Genomic DNA, 23,716 nt, shown 5'->3' with positions numbered 1-23,716 from the left:
CTACCACTCCCCAGCCTGCCCCATCCCAGGCAATTGCTCCTCCTTCTTTTCTTGGGATGACCCCCGACTTGTATACTGCATCCTTAGGAGTAACTAAGTTATCACATGCTCCATAGAGAAAGGTAAGATTTGATGTCCCCTGGCTCTGGCCTTACTGTCCTATCCCAGGATCCCCACCTTCTACTCCATGATCAACCTAGCTCTCTATTCCCCTTCCAGCCTTATAGACACTTGGCTAAAGAATTCGACCTCCTTTCTATGCTCCAACTCTCTAAATCTCCTTCCTGAAAGCACCCCACCTGATCAATTCCCTCATTCAGTTTAGATCTAGACCCTCTCCCCAAAGCAATAAGCATAGCCCCATGGGGCTCCATGCCTATAGCCTGCTGGAGCCTGCCTCCTTTTTATTTTGGAGAAGGTAAGAAGGCAGAGCTGGCCTAGAATGGCTGGTGAAAATGTGCACTCTTCCCCAGGGGAGAAGTAGGGATGCACTCAGGGGAGCTGCCCCTCACTCCCACCCATCTCTACCCTTTGACTCTTTCCTGCTGCTCCCCAGAAATCCCTGTGATGGCGCCCAAAGCTCCTTTACATGCAAGCAAAGCAAGCCCAAGATTAACCATTAGCTTCTCTTTCCTTATGTTTCTATGTAGTAATAAAATGTACTTTATGTACAATCCCCCCCCCCAGCCCACCCCAACCCCACAGAAGGCTTTTCTAACAAAACTGGAAGAAACAGCTCCAGCCATGCACACCTCAGCCCTGGATTTTAATCCTGGGAAGTGGCAAAGTCACCCTGACTTGGTGAAGTCTGTTTCTCCCTTGAAGCTACTGTTTTGTCAACTCAGCAAAAACTCAAATGAGCTAAAACAAAAACCAAACTCATCAGGAAATTCCACATCTGAACCCTACCCAGTGTCTTCTGCATAAAAAGGACACAGGGAAACAACTGGAATCAGTTAATCCTAAATATTTTAGATCCCAAATCAAAATAAAGACAGAGAGCACTGAAAAATATTAATAATTACTCACCCCAGTCTACCCCTGCTTGAGATGCCCCCTAGAGCATGATCATGGGACATAGGCCCCTCTTCTAAATGGGGCACAGACCTCACCAGCCCTGTGGGATGAAGCAGACTGCCTATAGAGAAAGTGGAATCTCCCAAGGCCTCTCATACCCCCCATCTCTCAAGGAAAGTCACAAGGGAGATATGGCGGCAGGGCTCACCAGCATGTGCTGAGCTGGGCCACAAACAATGATACACACACAAGGCCCCACACAAGCCATGAAACCCACTCAGTGTGGTCAGCCAGCAATCAAGAAACAGGATTCACCTTCTCCTTATTGCTCATTTATTCCCCCTCAAACAATTGTAGTCTCAGATCCCCCTAAGTGCTTTCAGCCTCAGACTCCTCTGAGAATCATTTAATCCTTTCCCTGGTCTGAGAATCACCTAACCCTGAAACAATCAGTTTCCAGTCAAGGTGTGGAATGAATGGATAGGCAAAAGTCTGAGACACAAGAATAGGTTTTTATCTGAGTTGCTTCTTCTGCAAAGCTACCAGACCATAAAATAGGAAGTCTGGAGGATGTTTGATCACCCACAGAGTGGAGCACGAAAGTCCTAGGAAGCTCAAAAGTGCACATCGCCATTGTTCAAGTGCAGAGTACAAAGGACATTTGGTCCCAAGAAAAGGCTATACCCCCATCATGCACATGTTCACAACCACGCCCTCACACGCATGCGCACACACCCAGCACGGAAGCATGTGCCTGTGACATCTTTACCCTCCATCAGAGGGACAAAGGGGACTGTATTCTGCCAATTTCCACCACAGCCCTTAAAGGAAGGACTGAAATAGCTCCCAGGGCTGCAGGGAGGCTGCTGGCCTTCAAAGACACTGTCACAAGAAGGAAGCCCTCTTAGGAGGAGAAATGAGTGTGAGGCTGTCAAAAGGTTAAGTTGGCTATGTGTCCTTTCCCTAGCCTTAGGGATGTCCCAGCATAGTTGCCACTCAGTGGCCAGCAAAAAAGCACAGCTCCAACCATTTGGTCTGATGCGCTGAGGTAAGGTGCACTGCCAGAGGAAGAAGAGAAGACAGGAGTCAGCACCTTTGTTAGCCCTGGATATGGCTCACTGGGGGTCCCTGGAGATGGCTCGCTTGGGAAAGCACAGCTGTAGTCTGAGGCACCTCAGCCCAGAGATAGGCTCTCAGTCTTGTAGGACACCCTAAAATGGCAAAGCCTTCCACCCCATCTTCTCCTCTTCTGTAAGCTCAGGACCTAGAATTCCAAGCGCAGGGCTCAGAAAGATTGGCCCAATTCACCCTGAAGTCCTTCAGCCCTGGCATCCCACATTCACATTTCATCCAGGATCCACCCTGGTTGGCAAACAACATGCCCAGAGAGGGTTCAAACTGATTTGGTATGAGACCCATGTCCATTCCCTGCACGCCCTAGGAGAGGTACTCAGTGAGTCACTTATCGGGCACAGTGGCAGAGGTAGTGCTGCCTCTGAAAAGCAGTCACCCGACCTCTGCTTTTCTGTTTTGCTGGCACTGCCACCTGGTGGTAAAGTGGTCTTGGATGCCAGGAGAAATGCATTGGCCAGAAGGTCGAGGCTCCACCCCAAGGGTGCAAGGCCCAGTCCAGAGCAGTGGGGCAGTCAACAAGATGAGGGCCAGAAACTGCCCTCTCCCACCTCTGTCACCATGACTCACTGCCCTTAGAAAGGAACCATGGTTATGTGGCATGTAGCCAGACCCCAAAAGTGGAGTTGGTCCCCACTCTCTAGGCAAGAGAAAGGAAGCACCAGGGCTTGTGTGGCAGAGAAGAATCCATTCCCTAAGATGGAAGTTCCCAGCAGGGAGAAGCTCCCCAGCTCTCAGAGCCCCCCTTGCTGAGGTCATGTGGGCTAAACCAGTAGCAACTGCAGTGAGACCAGCAGAAGCCTCTAGAGCTTTGACCTGGCCAACATCCAAGCAGGTAACTGGGGAGAGGTAGATGTCCCCAAACCCACCAAGACAACAGCACCAAGAAGGAAATACTTCAAGGAACCTGACAGCCACCTTTATTCCCAGGTAGTCAGAACACAGGCTCCTGCATAAGAAGAAGGGAAAGAGCAGATGCACCCCTATCCATCTTCAGGACCTTCTGTCCTGCTCTTGGGCAGCACCATTATCTTACTGGAGATGCATCTTTAGTCACTGTAAGATGACTGCACAGAAGCTTCTGGGTGCTAATAGTTTGAACTAGGACAAGATTTTGGCAGAAAAAGGACCAGAACCCAGGCCCCTACCTATCACCCTTCTACCTTCATCCCTTTGCCTCAGCCGGTTCCACAGAAATAAAACTGAGGGAAGAGAGGGGATCCAGAGTTGCCCCAGAATCTGGAAATCTGAGGCACCCTAGCTTCATGTGATCCCATCCTGTTGGAGCTTGGGTCCACAGAATGCAGGAGGGCCCAGGGCAAAAAAGAGTCTGCAGGCAGCATGTGGAGAGATGGAAAGGAGACGCAGGCAGGCTCCCCACAAGTGGCAATTAATCAATCTGGGGAATTAGCTCCCACAAAAGGAAAGGAGGAATCCAATCAGTGCCTTTGCAGCAGCGCTCCAGAGGGTGCCGAGCCAGAGGCAGGATATAAATAGAGCCACGGCAGCTTGGTGTTCAGAACAGATGGCTCCAGAACGGGAAGCCCTTTGGCCACAGGGCTTCTGGCCCTGGCTGGACCAAAGGGGACTGACGAATCAGCTCGAGTTTGTGCATCAGGACCTGCTTCTTGGCCCCACTGCTAAGCAGCTTCTACTTCCGCAGCATGGGACAAACTGTGGAAGGAAGAAAGATGCCAGTCTGGCCCTTTGCTGGCTACCCTTTCTTCACCCAGGAACCAAGAAATAAAGTCTTGTGTTTAGTTCTGTGGTAACTCATTGCTGAACCCCCAAAGCAGGCAGCTAGAAAGCATTGGAAGACCCATTTCTGCTCTGGACAGGAGAAGGTAGAGTTCAGCTGAGAAGCCATGAATCCTGTTTCAGAAGGAAGAATACCCAGGACGGATATCAGATGCCCAGCTGGCTCTCAGCCAGTCCTACTCACAAACCCCAGCAGTCTGCTGCCCTCTACCTCCTTCCTTCACTGACCACAGAAATAAACAGCACTTTGCTTCAATGTACATATATATACATAGAGAAGCCCACAAACTACATACATATGCATTTGTATCTATATCTATATATATGTAGATTTGGAAGATGGGATGGAAGTCCAGCCCTCTTCCAGGATTTGAGAAACTGAAACACAAGCAGAGAGCAGTAAAAGCCATTGCTTTCCCCTTCTTCACTTCCAAAGATATTTGAAGAGGTGAGAAAAATTAAGCCAGGGAAGAGGGGAGAGGTGGGAAGGAGGCAGATCTCTCCCTGTCCCTGGTTCACTTTCTGATCTCTACCTACAGGTCTGCCCCTGGCCTTCTGTCCCGAAAGTGAGACCGGATGGCCAGGATTCAGAGGTTCCACTCTGGCCAGAGGCAGAATGAACAGAACAAAGGTCAGAGCAGCCCCAGAAACTGCCCGCCTGCTGGCACACCCTCATCCTCCCTTGCCCCTCAGCCCAGCACTGCCACTCAGGGAACACTTAGAGTTGTGTCGTGTCACAGCAGGGTGGCATGGCCAGGGTCATCATGATCCACGCTGTTGAGAATCGCCGTCTGGTCTTCTGGAAGCTGGCGGTGGCACAGGTCTGAGAGGCGGGCAAAAGGGTCAGGCCGAGAGTGTCTCTTCTTCTTTCGGAGGCAGACGGCTTCATCGGGCCACAGAACCTGGGAGTCTGGAAGCTGCTGAGCCTGGGAGGCAGAACCGTCTAGAGAGAAGGGAACAGGTGCACCAAACAAATGGGAAGAAAATAAAGTGGGTGAAAAGGAAGATTGTCACCTCACACACTCACCTTTTTCATCTGCTGGGACATCTATCTTTCTAGTATGACAGCGAGAATCGCTGAGTGTAGCAGGGCCTGGAGGCCACTACAGCAGAGATCCCCATGTTGGTTATATGGGTAACCAACCACATACACTTGCTCCCTGCTTGTACTGAGCTGAGAAAGTAGGATAGTAGGATAGGTCTAGTCAATTGGCATTTTTTAATCTTTTATTTAATATTTAGTATATTTGTTTAAATCTGTTATCTAGTAGTTACTAGAAATACTTTTATTTTTATTACAGTAATATCAGTATTTCTTTTTTAGTGCCACTTGGGTACCAAGCATCATTCTAGGTGTTGGGGATCAAGGTATCTAAGAATGGGTTGGGACTCATTTTTTCACCCCTCCCCTGGCCCCCCCCCCCCAGAAATGGTGGACTTTGCCCAAGATTTCAATCCCTGCAATAGAACCAGGCCTGGTGCTTCCAAGACTTCTAGGGCCACTCCTGTGCCTCATGGGCCTTCTGCAGAAAGGGCAGTAAAGCGCTGGGTTTCTAGATTATACTTAAATGTGGGGTGAGGAGGAAGAAACAAACATTACAGACTTAAAAAATACAGAAATGAAATGTTCAGATACTAATAGCAGCACAAAGAAAGCTGAAAACAGGGCCATGTTAGAGCCAATGACTGATGCACACTTCTACTCTTGGAAGGAGTCATGCCTGAGTCTTAAATGGAGCCTTCTGAAACTCCGAGGGAGAAGTGTTACCAACAGAAAGAAGGGCAAATGTGAAACCCCTGGGTTGAGCCAATGTGCCACATTTCAAAGACAGAAGGCTATTGCAGATGAAGCAGAATGAACAGAGGACAGAGACAGGAAAGACAGAGAAGAGTATCGTAAGCAGTTTGAAATCTGCTCTGGTTGCAGCAGGAAATTTCTGGAAGGTTTTAATCAGGTGTGTGTTCATGTGTGCATGTGTGTGTGCACACTGCCATGGCTGAAAGAGGATGCTATTACATTTTCTAAAGATCACTTCAGTTTCTGGGTGTAGAATATATTATAGAAGGAGCGAGGATGGAGCAGGATAACCAGTGAGGCAGTCACTGCAATAATCAGGGTGGGGATGAGAGTAACTCAGAATTTAGTTTTAGCAGTTGAGGTGGATTTAGGATATACTGTAAAAGTTGGGCCCGCAGACCTTACCAAGTAGATTGCACAGGACACGTGAGAGCAAGAAAAGCAAGGCTGAAGGAGCCCGAGCAGTGAGGTAGGCAGCAGTGCCATTTGTGAGGTTGGGGGAGAAGTGAAGAGATGCAGATTTGGAGAGGATAATCAATAACTTTATTTTGGACATTTCAAAGCTTATAAAACATCTAAGCACATGTTCAACAGACAACTGGAAATTTGAGACTTGTGCTTATGGAAGAGACTGGGGCTAAAAACATTTGGGAGCCATCAACATATTATGGGGCACAGGACACTGTAACAGAACAAGAGAGAAAAAAACTGATGTGGCTCTTTTTGTTAAAAAAAAAAAATAGATATGTACGTAGGTGGGTACATGTGTCTTCAACTGCAATGAGCTTAAATAGGTTGAACATTCAGCTTTGGGCTCAATTTCTCACCCAAACCCTAAAAAAAAGCTTCTTCCTCTTCTCTGCCTCAGGACTCCCATCTATAAACTAATAGGATAATAGCACCACCCAAAGGCTAACTGAGAGACAAGTGCTCACTGTCTTCCAGAGTCCAGGGGCCTCTGCAGAACACTTTCCCAGTCTCCAAAGAAAGTTACTCTCCAGTGGTTATTAAAGATCTGCAAGGAAACTGTGCAGCTGTCTTTTTTTGACAGCCTATCATAAGATTCCTAAAACTATTGGTAAAAAGTACATGATAAATATTAAAGAGTTTTCTAAGTGTAAAAAAGGGCTGAATTATTTTTGCACAATCTTAGAGGCCATCTATCACTGGTGGATAAACAGACATATTTCAATGGAAACGTCCTTTATACGAGGTAAGGAGATTTCATTCTATCTCACTGAGAAAAGTTTGGTCATCCAGCAGAGGCTGGGTCCATGCCACAGTGTCCCTTAAGCACTGAGTAGGACTCCATAATTCCCATGTCCAACTAAAAGGTCTGAAATAATAGAGAAGAAATATATAAGGAGATAGGGATATTTCCAAAAGGCATATTACAAAAAAGAAAAGAAAATATGCTATTTATGGTATTTATGCTAAAAAAAAATATGCTATTTAGGTCATGATCTATAGTTCATGAGTTTGAGCCCCACATCGGGCTCTGTGCTGAAAGCTTGGAGCCTGGAGCCTGCTTCGGATTCTGTGTCTCCCTCCTCTGTCCCTCCCCTGCTTGCACTCTGTGTCATTCTCTCTTTCTCTCTCTCTCAAAAATAAACATTAAAAAAAAATTTTTTTAATTCTAGAGAAAACCCAAGGTTGGGATCCTGAGCCAAACAATCCCATAATAAAGGCAGAGAGAACTGGAAAGAGAGAATCCGCCGTTTACCGGATCGTTTCTTTGACTTCGAAGAGCCCTTGGATGACTTTTTGGGCTTCTTTATCCGTTGGTATTTCAGAGCCTCCAGCCTCTCAGGCGCAGCAGCATGCCCAGGTGCAGGTGGATGTGTTCTGGAAGGGACAATTAGAGAGGCACAGGTCAGCTCCCAGAAAAGGAAGCGTTTGAAGAGGGGCTGGAAGAAAACCACATAGCCGACCCACAGGAGGACAGAGTACAGTTCTATGGAGTCCCAGGTATCCACAATGTTTCCTTGACATCAGCCTCTTGATTGCTCCTGGAAGGGAGAAAACCCAGTAGAAAGCTCCAGCAGTGGGAGGCCTACCTCAGATGGAAACCAGAAGACCTAAGAGAGGGAGAGAGAAACTTTAATAGTGAGCCCCAACCCATATCACTCAAACATGGAGGAGGAAGGTCAGAGAAGAAAGCAGCTTCAATGTCCAAAGCTCTCAGAAATCCTCACAAGCAAGACCTTTAAGTGAAAAGTAAAAAGGCAGATTAAAGCAGTAGGTGAGTAATCCCACCCCAATTAATTGTCCTCCTCCAAAAAGAGAAGGCCAGGTCTAAATGAGAAACCCAGTATCAAGTGAGATGGAGGTACATAAAACCCAGCTTCTTTGGGCTTCTTCCTCTCCATCTATAAAAGGCAGGCAGAGCCCCAGCAGCTAAAAGTAACAGATACTTGCCATCTACCAACATTTCAGCAGGAGTGTCTCCCTGACCTTCTGCAATCTAGGCTCAGATGCCATCAGCCATGTAAGCAAATAAAAGGTAAAAATAGATTATGATGGTTAGTGTCCAAATTCCTTGCCATCAGTAGCAAGTGTCTAGTGAATCTCTACATTTTAAGATTCAGTAGAGAAACCAGGGCTGGGAGAGACACCATGTATATCAGTCTCTCCTTCTCCCCCAGCTGCAGAATGGATGCTGTCATTTGCCTGATGGATCAACTACGAGGTTAGAACAAAGTCCACAATTTGACTGGAGCCTGTGCAGCCCATGTGACAAAGGGAACCAAAGGTAGCTGGGAGGATGGACTGTCTGTGACAATCTGTGCATACTGGAGAGAATTTTTCAAAAGTCATAAAAGCAAATCTAGAAGACTTGTATGTTATAAATGTCATTTCTTCTCAAAGTAAGCCAAACTCAGAGCCTGAGGAATAAAGGGAGAGAGAGAGGAGTCGCTCTTTCTTTCCCGCCGGTGCTGGCTTTAGCACACCATCAGGGAAGTAGGGACATTCTAGGACCATGGTGGACTGAGGTGAATCACACTCTTCCTCAATCCCCACATCTCCTTTTTCCATCTCCGTCACAACTGGTTTTGGGTAAATTCTGATTAAAGGGAGTAGGACAGCCAACCCTGTGAGGGGAAAAGAAGTCCCCAGTGGTGAGCAACAAGCAATTTGAGATCGAACAACAAATGACAGCAGGATGGGAGGTCTGCAGCCCCATCTCCCCAGTATTGGCCACATTTGTGGGGATGAAGGAAGAAAAAACTTACAGACTAATTGTTGATAAGACTCTGGTCTCTGGGGTTTCCTGAATTAACTGGAAATGAAGCAACCTCCATCTTCTTTGATGGATATCATCAGTCCACAGTCTTTTAGTAAATAAAGTATCAAGACTCTCCTCCAAATTTCAGGTCAGAAACAACTTGTAGATTTCCCCCTGATAGCACAGGGCTAGGGGGCCCCACCTACATGCACACACAGGCAACACATGGTCTCATCTTGTAGAGAAGTCCAACTCACCAATAGAAGTCAGTCTTCCATCCCCAAAGCCCCAACCCACCAATTCCCCATCCCCTCCTCTTTTAAACTCTACCCACAGAGATCCTATATAGCAGGTGCTGCTGCCAGGGAATCTGGAAGGCAGGCAAAGGGTAGAGATGGCCAGGGTATGAGGGAGCATGACTTTGCACTGCTGGTAGAATGTCCTCACCCCCTTCTCATCCTTGACTAGAACTTCTTCAGCTGCCTAAAAGGAAAATCAAAGGTATGAATCTGCCCATTCAGTTTACCTCTCCCCTGGTCTTGGCCAGCCTTTTCAGAAAGACCACACAAGGTGAATGATGCATGGTCTGAAGAGGCATATGACAAGCAAGTGGACCCAGAGAGCAGTGTTTAAATGACATAATCCAGGGTGACCTATGAGGGCATAAGAGAAACTGGTTCAGGGTGCCCCAAAAATTCCTAGGGATTCTCCAAGCCAGGTAAAACATCCAGAGATATATGAAAATTAACATATCATTACTTTTATCATTTCCCTTATATAGCATTTATTTACCACTTACCATGTCAAGTACTGATCTATGTTTTTTACAATAGTTCTCTTTAATCCTTGCAACAACCTTAAAAGGTATATTCTATACTGATCCTATTTTTTTTCATAGGGAGAAACTGAATGTGGAGAGTTAAGCAGCTTGTCTGATAATCCAGTTATTATGTGATAGAGCCAAGATTCTCAACATTAGGCTAAACTGCTCTTCTAACTTCTTCCTAAAGAAAACAGGTACAGAATCTATCTAGAAGAAAAACAGTGCTTCCATACCTCACCTGAGAAATCAGTGTGCCCTGCTGTTATAGTCATTGACAATCTCTGTTTCAGTGGCACAGTCAGGGTAAGACAGACCAGGGATTGGAAAAAGCTGACTGATGTTATATCTTCAAGCAAAAATTCCCAAACGGTAATGATCCATTGAGAAGGATAAGCCAAATTTCCCTTGTGAAACAGCCAAGCTCCAGCCCTTCCAGGACACCTGCTGTCCACCTGTTTTTGCTTTGGGCTCAGGGCTCAAACACAGAAACATGACAGAAGGCTCCTCGAGGTACCAAGACACTCTATGGATGCAGGAGAAAAAAATAAAATAAAAGCAAGTGTGTCTGGAAGGGGTGGGGTGTAAAATGGATCTTTATTTTAAGCAAATTATACAGAAAAGACACATGGAATGTGGTCCAACAAACTTTACCTGCATCATGTAAAGCCTTTTGGAATCAAACTGCCTCTCTTTTCTAGGAAGGGTGACCTTATCCCCAGTCAAGCTCACAGCAGGAACTATCAGATAATGACATTTGGGTGATGGTGTCTCTCAAGACAGTGGGAAGCTTGGGTTAAGCAACTTCATCCTATCCCTGGAATAAAGTTGGTACGTGAATTTGAGGTTGACCAGTAGGTTACCCTGTTAGAACAGCATCCAACCCTGGGCTCTCCAAGAAATGGAGGTCACAGTTCTCTTCCCAAACTCAATTCTTCTAAAATCCAGCAAATTCTGGGGCTCTCCTTCTCCCAGGAAGTAAGAATGTGAGGTCTAAAAGCCTAAGGGATTTTCTGGATCTTCCTTGTCATATGGGGTTTCCCCTAATCTCCAGTGCTCTGTCCCAGTGATGTCTCTCTGCAGTTCAGAACCACCAAAGAATGCCTGGAATTTACTTTCTCACTTTCTCTCTCTCTCTCTTTTCATAAAATCCATATGAAACCCAAATCACAATCATTTAGCCCAGGGGCCTTGGTTGCTTAGCTCTGTGCTTACCCAGAATAGTGAAGAAAAGACACAGCCAAAAAGGTTCAAAAAGCAGGCAGAGCCACAGGACAGAAAAGTTAAAATCCATGGGACATTTCCCACTCTTACTGCCCTGAGGGCTGACCATTCCAACACAGTTTGCAGCTGCCCATCCCAGTCAGCAGAGGCAGTGATTTAAGGAGCGTTTTCATCCTCTTCATGATTGCCTGACAGCAGACTCTGCTTGTCTGACCTTAGACTAGAGCAGAGGCTGAGGAAATCCACTCACATATGAGGCATAGCTAGGAAAAAGGTCACTTCATTCTCCATATACAAAGCAGAAAGCCAGGATTGTGGAGGTCAGCGTCCACCCAGCATCCACCCCACTTTCTAGTGGGGTCAGAACTCAGTGTTTGGCCTCAGAACTCAGGAGAGATTTGTTTCCAAATGGGAGCTCCTTCCTGCAGTTCACCCAGGAAAAGGGGGCCCATCCATCCTCCCAGACCCACCTGATTAGAGGCCAAAGTCAGCACTAACAGGACAGGGGATTCAAGGGTGGTGTGAGAAGAGGGTTGCTACTGGTATGAGAGAGGGAGCCGAGAGAAGCACCAGCCTCCCAGACGGCCACAGAAGGGGCAGGTCCACTCAATACAACTCCCCGCTCTGAGGTGGGAGTTGGGAAGAGGAGAAAAAGGGGAGAGAGAGAGGAGGAGGAGAGGCGGGAAGACAACTGCAGGTTTGGGGAAAAGGAACAGGAGAGAGACTGAAGGAAACAGGAACAGAGCGAGAACGAACGTAGACAAGACGTGTCACATCTTCTCCAAGCAAGACCGAGTGGAGACACATGCAAAGGCGCAGCATGAAGACAGCGTCTGAAGAGGAGCCTGACGCTTCCCAATGGCCCCAGCAGCTACCGCGCCCAGGGAGCTCTCAGCAAGCAGGAGTGAGCGGTGGCTCTTGCTGCCCAGCACCATCAAGGTCTAACTCCGAGGCTGCAGGAAGCACTTTATTCTCCTAGGCTGGGGATACTGGCCAGGGCCCAAGGAACCAAATCTCCCTCGTCGCTGCCCTTGGTTTCTGGGTTTGCCACAGCAGTGAGAGTATGATAGCTCAACTCTCAGACCTGGTGCAGTGGGGACATTGTGGAGACAGGGATCAACAGCTGGGTGAGGGGAGTGGCAGTAACAATGGGGAATGAGGTCCAGGCATTTTCCAAGAGTGGAGTGAGAACTGGTCTTGGTGCTATCACCTCTCTGGGCGTGACAGAGGGGTCATAACTAAGGTTCAGGGAGAGAGAGTAATGAAGGTGGAGGATGGTCCAGTCACCATCCCCTGGAGCACCCACCCAGTAGGCCACAGGAGGCTCCTCATGAAGGAAGGCTCATAACTACTTCCTGACACCCTCCCTGCTCTCTCCAGTACTAATGGCTGCACTGTGGCACCCAACCAGCAGCAGACACGATCCCAGGGCCTCTTGGCTGCTACAATTTTATAGCTACAGATCATAAAGAAATGGCACAGCATCCCAGTCCTCCTTATGGGAGGCCACTCTTATGACTGAAGATTTATAGTTCTGAGTTTGGATAATCAGCCTCCCTTGACATCACTAGGTGGGCAAGGGATACAGATGCTTCTCACCTAGAGAAACCAGGAGGCTCTCCTGACTCCACACTGCTTATTCCCAGAAGTACAGCCAATGGCGTCCATGTAAAAAAGAAGTATCTTAGTCACCATGAGAGACAGTGAGTCTCAGGTGACCCTAAGCCTCTGTAAGGGACTCAATACCCCTCTAAAATGCCCAAGTTCCTAGATTTCCACCTGGGAGAATGCCAGAAGAGGACCAACCTCAGTGGAGAGCAGAGTGCAGTGCTTTACTGCTCAATTTCTTCCTGCCCAGGGGAAGCCTGTCCTCTCTCCCTGGGAAGATCCTCCCAAGACCCTAGAGCTGTGACCGAAGATCAGGAGTGACTACTACAGGGACCTTGGAAGCTATGTAAGCCTGAGGTCGAGGTCCACATCTCAGTCCTGTAACAACCAAGAATGAGCTATAGAGGACAAGGAACATGGGAAGTGGTGACATTTCCCTGCCCTTGCCCTCACAGGACTACAGGTGACCTGGTCCTAAGGAAGACCCAGCTATTGAGGGAAGGAACTGGGCCACACCCCAACCCTGTGCTCCTTGAGAATATTAGTAAGATCCCAAGAAGACTGTGAGGGACCAGCAACCCGAGGGGAAGATCTGAGTCTCTGCAGGGGTCTAGGAAGGAAAGGGGTGGTGCTATGCCTGAGGGCAGAAGGGGGTCTGTTTCTGGATATGAGTGTGGCCCTGACGTTTCCAGAGGTGCAGTGATGCAAAGCAGATTTAGGCATTCTAGGCCCCTTGGGGTACATGCAGGGTCTCAGGGGGCTTCTGTGGGAGGCCCTGGGTGTGTTGGCAGCAGGGATCTGAGTGAGGAAAACTGCAGAGAGGCTCTGGGACAGGCTTGGCATGTGGGGTGGGAATCAGAAGCTGCAGCTAGGCGGTGCCCGAGCGTGGCCTGGTGAGGCTGTTGGAGCAGCATGATGTGGGGAACCCAGAAGCCGTGGGAACAGAGCAGCAGAGGCTGCCGCCCACAGAGGGGGTGAGGGGACATGGTTTGGATTCCCCTGTAAAGGAAGCGATGGCCCTGCCGAAGCCCCGTCCGCCTGTCCACCCCCCCCACCCCACCCCAGCCGCGGAGCTCCCTTACCTATTGAGCTGAGGAGAGGCTTGTCTCGACAACACTGCCCAGATAGCTGAGATCAATCAGAAACAAAGCAGTTATCAACACGGGCGGTGGGGGAACCACCCACGCACACCCAGAGGGGAGGAGGGGAGGAGCACAGGGGCCAGAGAACCACAAGCGAGGCCAGAGAATGGGGTGAGGGGAAGGAGAGGAGAGAGACAGAGAACCAGACGGCACGATGGACGAGGCAGATGGGCGCTGCACAAAGCACAGACAGGGCTGCGGCGCACAGCATCTCCTGCACAGACAGAGGCACGGGTCCCGTGGGCGCGCCACGCCTGGCGTCCTAGCTAGAGCTCTCCTCCACCTTCTCCACCTGCCAGGAGCAGGGGGGAGTGGGAGGGGAGGCTGTACTTCCAGGTACCAGAGAGGGTGGGAGTGCATGGGGCAGGGGAAGGGCGCTGGGCTCCCTCCTCTCCAACTGCCTCCCATCCTGCCTACCACCAGACCAGCCTCCTCTGGAACACTCTGCTCCCCTGCACAGGCGGCCACATCAAGAAAAGAGACCAAAGGACGGAACCAGAGAGAAAGAGAGAGTGGGAGGGAGGGCAGGAGGGACCGGGGGCACTACAGAGATGTGGTAAGCCCTTTGGAGCAAGTTGGGCCAACCCAAAGAAGATGGAGAAGGAAGAAAGACAGACAGAAAACCAGACTTGAGGAGGAAGGAAGGGGGAGGGGGAGGAGGAGGAGGAAGAGGAGGGCCAGGGAAGAAAGATGAGAGAAAGAGAGGCACAGACAGGCATCCAGGCTGACTCTGGTACCTGGAATACCAGCTGCTACAGTTTAGTGTGTGCCCTCTCAGGCAGGCTGGTCGCAGGAGCTTGTCTGTTTGTCTGTCTGTCTGCGGCTTCCTGCGAGGCACACAGGTTGGGGTAGGGTATGTGGTTCCAGGCACACAGTTCACAGGCCTGAGATTTTGCTCCCAGCCTCCAGGATGCGCCCCCTGGAGAGTCTGTGGGAGGGGCCCGGCGCTCTCTAGGTTGCTATGGGCAGGAGATTGGGAAGAGGAGCCCCAGGCCTGGTGGTCCAGGGAAATGAGGCTTCAGGGTCCTGCTTAGCAGGGAGGACAGCCCAGGGAAGGGAAGGAGGCTGGATACAAGGTCTCTGGGTAAACCCTGGAACCACCCCCAAAGCCAGGATCACAGGGATATGGAGAGCTCTCCACTCTAAGAGTAACTGAGGTGACCCCTCACTCGGACACACCACACCCTCCTCTCCTTGCCCACATGTGTCCATTCCGCATCACCCTGGGGGCCTCCTGAGATCTCTGGGCTGGGTAGAGGAGATCCCTCATGCTCCTGGCAGGGTACCTGGGCAGGTAAGCCCCACCTTCAACCCCATAACCACACCCTGTCGATGCCAAGACCAGAACTCTCCCAAAGGGATGCTGCACCATGTCCAGACAAGCCCTGTCATTTGGGTTGATGGAAGGGGTGGAGGGCAGGTAAGGAATGGGGGGTGGAAGATGACCAGGTGGAGGTGGGCAGGAGAAACCAGCTCACACTCACCCTGAAGTAGGTAATGGCGGTGGGGGGGGCTCTGGTCTGAGCAGCTCCTCCCCCATCCTTCGAGGGGAAGGCGTCTGTCCAAACACATCCAGGTTGTCCGCAGGCCCTGCAGGGCCTGGCGGAGGGGAGGGGTAGCCTGTGGCCAGAGTGGTGAAGCCCATGGTGGGCCGGTAGCTGGGGCTCCCGCTGCGGCTGCTCTGGGAAGGGGAGCCGGTGGATGGCGTGGACTTGCAAGAGAAGCTGACAGCGGCCGGTGGCTGCAGGGTGATCTCCGACATTTCTGCCTGCTGCAGGAGGCCCGGGCGGGGCCGGGCCCGGGCGGCAAGCTCAGGGGAGCCGGTGCGGGAGCTCAGGGGACTTTGGGTCAGAGGCGAGAGCCGGGAGGGCTGTAGCACCACTTGATGTAAACTGGGCTCGGCGCGCCTGGCCTGCCGGGGGCTGGGCCGGGGCCGGGGCTGGGGCTCATACCACCGGGTGTCCAGGCCAAATGTGCTGGGGCCGCTGTGCCCCCCCGGCTCAGCCGGCTCGGGGTAAGGCAACACGGGTATGCCCATACCTTGGCTGGTATGTCTTAGCTGCCCTTGGCTCACCAGAGGTTGCATAGGTCTGTCCTGCCACTTAGCGGAGGCCGGTGCTGGGACGGGGCCTCTGCCCGGCGACTTGCCTGCCCAGCCCTTGGGCGCCTCCAGAGACAGGATGCCCGGGTAGGCCGCGGGCACCTGCAGGGAGGTGGGGGGCAGTCCTCGAGGGAGGCAAGCCTTGGGCTGCAGACTCTCGGCTACGTCACAGGGGTGCAGCTGGTGGGGAAACATCATGGCCGGGGTTTCCAGTCCCCCAAAGGGGAATTCTGGCCGACCCCAGGGCTCAGGGGAGCGCCCTCCCGTGGGTGTCTGAGTCAAGGGCAGCGTGCTGTTGGAAGCGTTCTCTCCGTTTTCCTCAGGAATGGTGGGGTGGCCAAAAGGCCCCTCAGTATGCAGGGGTGGGGAGGACATGACAGAGCTCAAGGGGCTGCCCACTTCTGGCATGTAGAAGGGCGGTGGCTCCACCTCCCCAGGGCTGCTGCTGCTGAGGTACCCATAATACTGGCCATGGTGGAAGGGCCGGGGGGCGGGAGGTCTGGCTTGGCCTGTGGCCTGGAGCCGACCTTCCAGGCCGCCGGGGCCCTCCAGCCCACGGGGCTGGAACCGAGGGCTGTATGCTGGTGGTGGCAGGTAGGACTCCTGGCTGGATGACAGAGGGGTCAGCTGGGACTTCAAGGCAGCCACAGATGTGGGCACCAGCGGGTCCTCGTTCTCCTCATCTGACTGGCGGAACTCAGGGTACATGTCTGTCTCCTCGGCAAAGGGAAAGCCCTCAATGCGCCTGCTCTTCATTGAGGGCTCCATCTCAGAGGGATCCATCACAAAGCGGCCATCAGGGCCTCTGCTGATGAGCTCAATGGGTGTCGTGGCCTCAGCCTCAGCCTCAGCCTTGGCCACGCTGTACTTCTTGCTGCTGATGGCCCTCTTGGTCTTCTTGTACAATGACAGCTCTTTCTCCCGGGTGGGACTCAGCATCCTCTTGGCTGCTGGCTGGCCTTGGTCATCAGAGGACTCCGATGGGGCCCGGAGAGTGCGGATGCTCTCAGGGCTCACCTTGCCAGATGACAGGCTGTGGGGGTGAGTGAAGGAGCCGGAGTGTGAGGCAGGGCACACCTGCTCCTGTACTTCTTTTTCTTCTCTTAACAAACAACCACAAACACCTAAGATAATGCTAAGGAAAAGGGGTGCAGATGGGCTGCATATTTTGGCATGAAATACCTTGGCCAACTCTCCACTGTCTAAATGTGTGCTGGCCATTTTTTGAATGAACACCCACATTTCTACTTTCATTCTGCCCTGCCCTTACTGTCTGCCACACTCTGTCTAGTCACCTTCATTTCCAGGGTGTTCAAGCAATGCAAGCCCATCTTAATATTAACTTAAGCAAAACACACTATGAACGCAAATCTATTAGGATGAAAAAAAAATAACAAACACGTTCCAAAGCTAAGGAGATTATCTGCTAATTTGGACTGTCCACTCTACTGCTCCCTCTGTTAATGTGGACAACTTAAAATTACCGTGCAGATCAGTTAACAGCAAACAATTTGGAAACACTTGTCTTGGGGCTGAGTGAGACAAACCACCTGCCTGTCTCCACCCTCAACCCTCTGCCCATACACCACAACAGCAGGGGCACTTACGGAGACTCCAAGCTCTTTCTGCAGTGAGTGATGGAGAGTGGAGGATCTGGAAGGAAAAAGAAGGGGAAGAGATCCTACTGAGGCCAGGGATACAAAATTTATCTCAGGTGTCCTCAGGGGCTGGAGCAAAGCCACATAGGACAGCAAGCCCTTCCAATGTTAGGCATCTTTGGGTCCAGTCCAGAGTCCTGTGCCACCACTACACCTGCCTTCTCTCTCATTCTGGCCCCAGCACACCCTCCCCAGCATCCTTCTTCCTTACTCCCTCTTCCAGATCAAGTCCTGCTGGTAGTTCTACCCATAAGATTCCAATTTCCCTTTTTTTCGAGGGAGACCATGCTAAAAGTGGACCTTCTCTCCCAATGGGGAGCATTTGAAACTGAGCCAGGTAGAGCAGGGTGGTGGGGGCAAACACCCACCTTTTTTGCGCTTGAGCTTACGCTTGCGCTGCTTGTTGACAAAGCAGGCGGCCAGGGTGCTGAACAGGATGGCAGCTGCCAAGAAGCAGATGGTAGCTACGATTCCAGCCAACACAGGCCGAGCTAGCCCGTCATCGGTCAGGTCCGGCTGTGGGAAGATGTCTGCAGGGAGGGGCGAGGAACACACATGACTCCCTACCTCCCTCCCATAACAGCCCCCACCTACACTGACAAGTAGCTCCCAAGTATTTTTCCCTACCTCTATAGAACAGGCAATGTTAAAGCTCAGGCTCCATGTTCAACTCTAGCACTTGAAGAGGTTTGTATAGATGGGGAAGAGACAGAAAAGACTAGTTTATGGAAGTCAAGTGATACCTACAGAGCTTGTAAAGAAGAAATCACATCTATACCTTACCCCTTACCCCATAAGGGTAATAATTTCAATAATAATCTATAGTTGGCTACTGCTGTTTGCAAAGGGCTCTCATGCATATTACCTGATACCCTCAAATGAGACAGAGCACATGCTATTGCTCTCATTTTCTAAGGTAAAGAAACTGTCATGGCAGAGTTTGAGCAACTTGCTTACATAGATACTACAGATCAGTGCCCAAACCACAACACTGCTACTCTGACCTCCTGTTGGTATTTTCTGCCTTCTGTTATGTCATCTTAACAAAATGAGAGTGTAGATGTGAAGGTACCTTGAGGGAAAAATGCTATAGCAGGGAGAAGAGGTTGTGACCACAGAATTTAGATCTGTCTATTTCTAAGTCATTATAGCACAACTAAGCAACTTCTACAGGGAAGGTTAGCACGTCCTGGTCATCTCAAGTTCAGAATACTGGAGCTAGCACAGACATTCAACACAGGTCCCACTTCATTTTACAGGTAAAGAAGTGAGTTTCACTTTGTGCCCAAATCCACACAGCTTGTTTGTTAGTGGAGCCAGGACTAGACCCCATCTATTGTACCCTACTTCAAAGTCAGTTATAACAGTAAGTGCCACTTTTTAGGTTCTGTGCAGTCTGATATATTTGGCTGGAACCCATTGTTATGGTGATATAACGATGGATGAAAATAATCCAAATCACACTGATGAGTTGAGTTGGCAAATGAATGCTACAGCTTTTGGGAATGGGGGGCTTAAAGATGGGGGGAGGGGAGCTGAGGTTGCTGCACCTTCATTCACTCATGGGGAATCTTCCCTGTACACAGAATAGTTCACTGATGAAAACCTTCACATCTTCTATCCTGCAAACTCTGTTCCCTGTTCCTCTGGGTCTCTTCTCTAGAGGGAAGCCACAACAGAGGTATGTGTCTATAGCAGGACTTTTGTAAGAAAGAAAGCAAGAGAAAGAAAGAAAGAAAGAAAGAAAGAAAGAAAGAAAGAAAGAAAGAAAGAAAGAAAGAAAGAAAGAAAGAAAGAAAGAGAAAGAGGGAAAGGAAAGGAAAGGAAAGGAAAGGAAAGGAAAGGAAAGGAAAGGAAAGGAAAGGAAAGGAAAGGAAGAAAGAAAGAAAGGTCCATGGTGCCTAGCATGATGCAGAAGTCACACCCCACTGCCCCAGGGCTCTGGTGCCACTTCAGTCTTTCCTTCTCCTCCCCCAAGTCTGCCTACTCTGGTGCTTCTATAGCTCTGTGAGTACTACTGCATGAGCTTCTTGGCCAAGCTCTGAGCCAACTGGTCCCAGAGGTCTTTGTGTGAGCAGTGCCCATGGAAATGGTGCCATTGCTTGATCACTAAGCAAAAGCCTCTTCCCAGACCTAGGGAGCCACTTCACTGGGCAAGGGAGGGGTTCTTCTGTGTTCAGGCAGGAACTGTAGTGGAGAAAGATGTGTATAAATGGGACCAGGGCCAAGAGAAAGAAAGATAAATGGGGAAAATGCTAGGGAGTTGGCTGTATTTAGCCTGAAAAAAATCTAGGGAGACGAAGGGGTAGAGGGAAACAACACCAAACAGTAATTTTCCAAATAAAACCACCATAATTATAAAGCAGTCTTATAATAGGCACTCAATAAATACGTGCTGACCTGTTGTCTCTCCAGTTCACTGCCCCAGCCCATTACAGAGGACAACACTGGAGGAAACAGGGATTTTATAGCAAAAGAACTTAAGTCAAGTTATTTTTGACAACTATAATGAGATTAGCGACATTTCTTTCTGCAGCTATCTTTTAGAAAGTGTCATAAACACAGCTCTTTAGTTGGAGAAATCCTGTCCATCATGGATGCAGAAGAATGGGTTGGAGGGCCTTAAGAAACACTACAACTCACAGCTTCAACCAGAGCTCTCCATTGTTTCCAATTCAGTCTTCTTTCCTCATTTTAGCTATCTCACTGGGGGATTCCCACGTGGCTTTTACCCCCCACAGTTGTAAGAGAACCCCCCAGCCCAAGTACCTGTGCTGGAGACACCGGCAATGTTGCTGGGCTCACTGATCAGATCCTGCATGACGGCCAGAACCCGGAACTCGTACCAGGTGTCCTACAGTCCCAGGGATAATAGCCTGTCAGCCCAGAAATCTGAGACAGCCACTGACCCACCACTACACCCACCCTGCAATGACCTTTCATGGAATGGGGTACCCAAAGCAGTGGCATACTGCAAGTGTTGAACAACCAGCTCTCAGGTTAAAAGAAAAAAGTCCTGATTTGAAAAACACACTTGTCAATTTCCATGATAAAAATACTCCTACCATGGCAGATTTCAATCTACAAAAGTGAGGGCACTGAAAGCAGAGTTGGAAAGAGATGCTCACACAGGCTCTCAGGAGCCCCAATGCTATCATTAAATGAGTGTCCAGGGAAGGAAGACAGAAAGATAGATGAGGCTATCTATATCCATGTAATAATAAGCTATTTCCTCTCTCCAGCTAGAGAGACATCAAAGTTTAAAGCGGAGGGTCAGCTGGAATATATATATATACATACATACATATACATATATATACATATATATACATACATACATATATATACATATATATATGTACATATATTCCTCTAGGGACTCTAAATTGTTAAAGCAGGGGTCCTTCCCTGGGCAAAGCTAGAAGACAATCCTTCTGGGAAATCCTTCACCCAGCCCAAGTTAGACCCCTAGCAGGGAGCTGAGGTCACTGTCTATTTACACAATCTGGGCTCCTAACCTGCTCTGCCTGGCTCCAGCTTATGTCTGTATGTGGAAAAAGCCCTCAAGGCAATAAAAGTCACCACTGCCAAACACTGGTCCTGAGTCTGTAGGACCCCAGTTGCCATGATCTACGGATCCCAGACCTTGGTAGCAGATCTGAGAATAAAGGAATCATGGTGTGGGGCAGCACATGGCTCAGCCTTGTACACCTTGTACACCTGACTTGTACACCTCACTCAAAGCGTTCAGTGACTCCAGAGAGTCATGACACTTCCAGAATTTGGGAACAGCAGCAAGGAAAGGCTGGACACCTCACCTGTGACAGATCCTTGGCAAAGAAGTCTCCATCAGTGCCCGGGATGGCACCATCTAACGTCTCCCAGTGTTCCCCGACACGAAATTCCATGATGTAGCGGTCAATGGGAAAGCTGTGATTGGCAGGGGGTAACCAAGACAGGAGCACACCCTGCTGGGTCCGATTGGCTGTGAGGCACCTTGGTGGGGTAACCAGCACCAGGGGTTCTGGAGTTGTGATAGGGAATGCTGTGGCACAGAGGGGAGAGAGGGAAAGTATGTGGCGATGCCGAGATCATTGTACCCTCACCTCTCTAAAGTGCCTTCTGGCTCAGCATGTGTCTCTAGGGCACTGTGGCCCCAAGGCAATGGTCACTTTGCCATGCAGGAGTCATTTCAGAGACAAGAGTGTCACACAAAAGAGCCCTCCTCACCCAAGGGAAGTGGCCCACAGCCACAAGAACCTATTTTCTCAGCATTTCTAAAAACATAGATGAGGGAATGGAGTGTCTCAAATGGAAAAAAAAAAAAAAAAACAGAAATCACCGGGGCGGGGCGGGGGGGGGGAGTGGTTGTCGTGTAGAGAGTTAGGAGATGGAAGAATTAAATGTAATCTTTTAAATAATATCTTTAAAAAGATACTACAAAATGTATTTTATGTTCTCTTCCAAGGAGCTAGAATTGTCTTCTCATAGCACATTGTCTGCTCTCAATTGCCTTCTTGGCACAGGTGGAGAATAAAAAGGCCAAGGAGGAAAGCTCCAGAGCAGGGGTAAGCATCCCATCACTGCTGCACCCCCTAGTGGCAGTAAAGGATCCAGGAACAGGCTGGAGGGGTGCCACCTGTTCACGGCGCTCTCCAGGTGGAATGGAGTGAGCCACTGGGTCCAGGAAGGAAGAGTCAGCATGACTAAGATTTGACAGGGAGAACTGGCCACACACCAGCCACCAAATGAGGCCAAGGGCCAGAGGAAAGAATAGGCAAGGGTGCAGAAGGAGGAAGAAGGATTCCTAGCCTGCCCTGTGAAGCCACAGGAAGATGCAAACATGTGGCTTACCAAGGAAGGATAAATGTTGAAAGGAACCTGGCCCAAAGTGCTCTGATGTGGGTCAAGGCACTATGGTCCAGGCAAAACTCAAAGAATGGGATGAGAAGTCCTTCTTGGGAGATCAAATGACATGATTACCTGAAGCATGTAGCAAGGTGCCTGGCACATAGTAAGAAGTAAATGTTATCTGCTAGGATCATCACCACCATTACCGTCTTTACCCAGATCCTCCAGGAAATATCCTCAAGACATCCCAGCCCGGGGTCCTCACCTAAAGTGTTCACAGTGACCACCTCACTGAAGGCGCTCGTTCCCAGCTTGTTCTGGGCCAGGACGCTGAACTGGTATGCTGTCTCAGGCTCCAGGGCATCCACTAGCAACCAGCTGGGTCCCGGTGGCACTGGCAAAGATAGCCAGTCATGGGGCCCAAACTGTGCCCGCTTCATCCTGGCCAAAAGAAAGAGAGAGGATCGGGGACAAGGAGGTGGGGTGGGTTACACTGGAGACACAAGAATGCATGCAAGGTCCTCAAGGAGGTGGCACTGGGCAGACCTGGCCTTCCCTGGCTTTAGGATAGAAAGAGGAAATGACCAAGGTGGGATGACCTTCCCAACTCTGGCTGTGCCAGTCTTTAACGCCGGTCGCCAGCCACCACTGGCACCACCTCTACTAAAAGGAACCCTTAGATATAAGTGATGCTTACAATACTGGTCAAACTACCAATTGCACTGGGGGGCGGGGGATCTTTACCCTGGTCACAGCCCTAAGAGTACATCTGCCTTGGGAGAGTAAGGACAGTAGGAACAAGGCAGGTACCATCGTGGGGAAGTGAGGATGAGCAATTCAGCAATGGCAGGACTAGGGAAGAAATCCAGGTGACCTCAGCTGCCCACCCTCCCAGGGACAGTGAAAAGTAGGGAGTAAAGTAACCCAGAGGGCTCACTCAGTCCAACAAGGTTTGAGTCACCTGAAGAAGCCTAGGGTATAAGACAAAAATGAGCAGGGATTTCCCCACAGTGAGGACCAGGATCCTTAAGGCCTTAACAGTTAGAACTCATAATCAAGGGCAAGGTCACACTGTGTGTGGAGGACCCTGGAACTAGGGGTGAAGGTTAGCGTTTGTTCTACACCGCCCACCTAACTCTCCATCCCTGCTATTTCCAGGTGCAGTGCCCTGGGATCACCACGGGGAGGAGACATCATCCTATGGGACTGAGACCCTGGGCAGCTTTCTTCCTGCAGCCCTGAGCTACAACTTAGTGGATGCCCGCTCACAGGGTTCCCTCTAGGTTTAAATGCTCACTACCATGAATGCTTAGGAGTTTGAGCTGAGGCAGCAAAAAGCACAGCAAAAAGAAGCCAGTGCCAAATGTCTGAGTCAATACGTG

General features: G+C 49.9%; 1 protein-coding gene across 3 annotated transcripts in view; it reads right to left on the bottom strand.

Moving 5' to 3' along the window:
• Positions 1-703: 703 nt before the first annotated feature.
• Positions 704-23,716, bottom strand: part of IGSF9B (immunoglobulin superfamily member 9B) — a 50,708-nt gene continuing 27,695 nt past the window's right edge. For 2 of the 3 annotated variants that reach the window (XM_027036951.2, XM_027036952.2), the window contains exons 13-20: positions 22,600-22,775; positions 21,302-21,528; positions 20,253-20,337; positions 17,852-18,013; positions 17,433-17,478; positions 15,209-16,858; positions 7,428-7,549; positions 704-4,849 (exon numbers count right to left, since the gene is read on the bottom strand). In XM_027036951.2, the coding sequence (XP_026892752.1) occupies positions 4,641-4,849; positions 7,428-7,549; positions 15,209-16,858; positions 17,433-17,478; positions 17,852-18,013; positions 20,253-20,337; positions 21,302-21,528; positions 22,600-22,775 (2,677 nt within the window). In that variant the 3' untranslated portion in view covers positions 704-4,640. Of the gene's footprint in view, positions 4,850-7,427; positions 7,550-13,664; positions 13,711-15,208; positions 16,859-17,432; positions 17,479-17,851; positions 18,014-20,252; positions 20,338-21,301; positions 21,529-22,599; positions 22,776-23,716 lie in introns of all 3 variants that reach the window. The other variant, XR_008290552.1, reaches the window with a different exon arrangement.

This window comes from Acinonyx jubatus, chromosome D1, assembly GCF_027475565.1.
Source record: "Acinonyx jubatus isolate Ajub_Pintada_27869175 chromosome D1, VMU_Ajub_asm_v1.0, whole genome shotgun sequence".
Taxonomy (NCBI): domain Eukaryota; kingdom Metazoa; phylum Chordata; class Mammalia; order Carnivora; family Felidae; genus Acinonyx; species Acinonyx jubatus.
The sequence above is the reverse complement of the archived record's forward strand: the minus strand, read 5'-3'. Positions and strand labels throughout refer to the sequence as shown.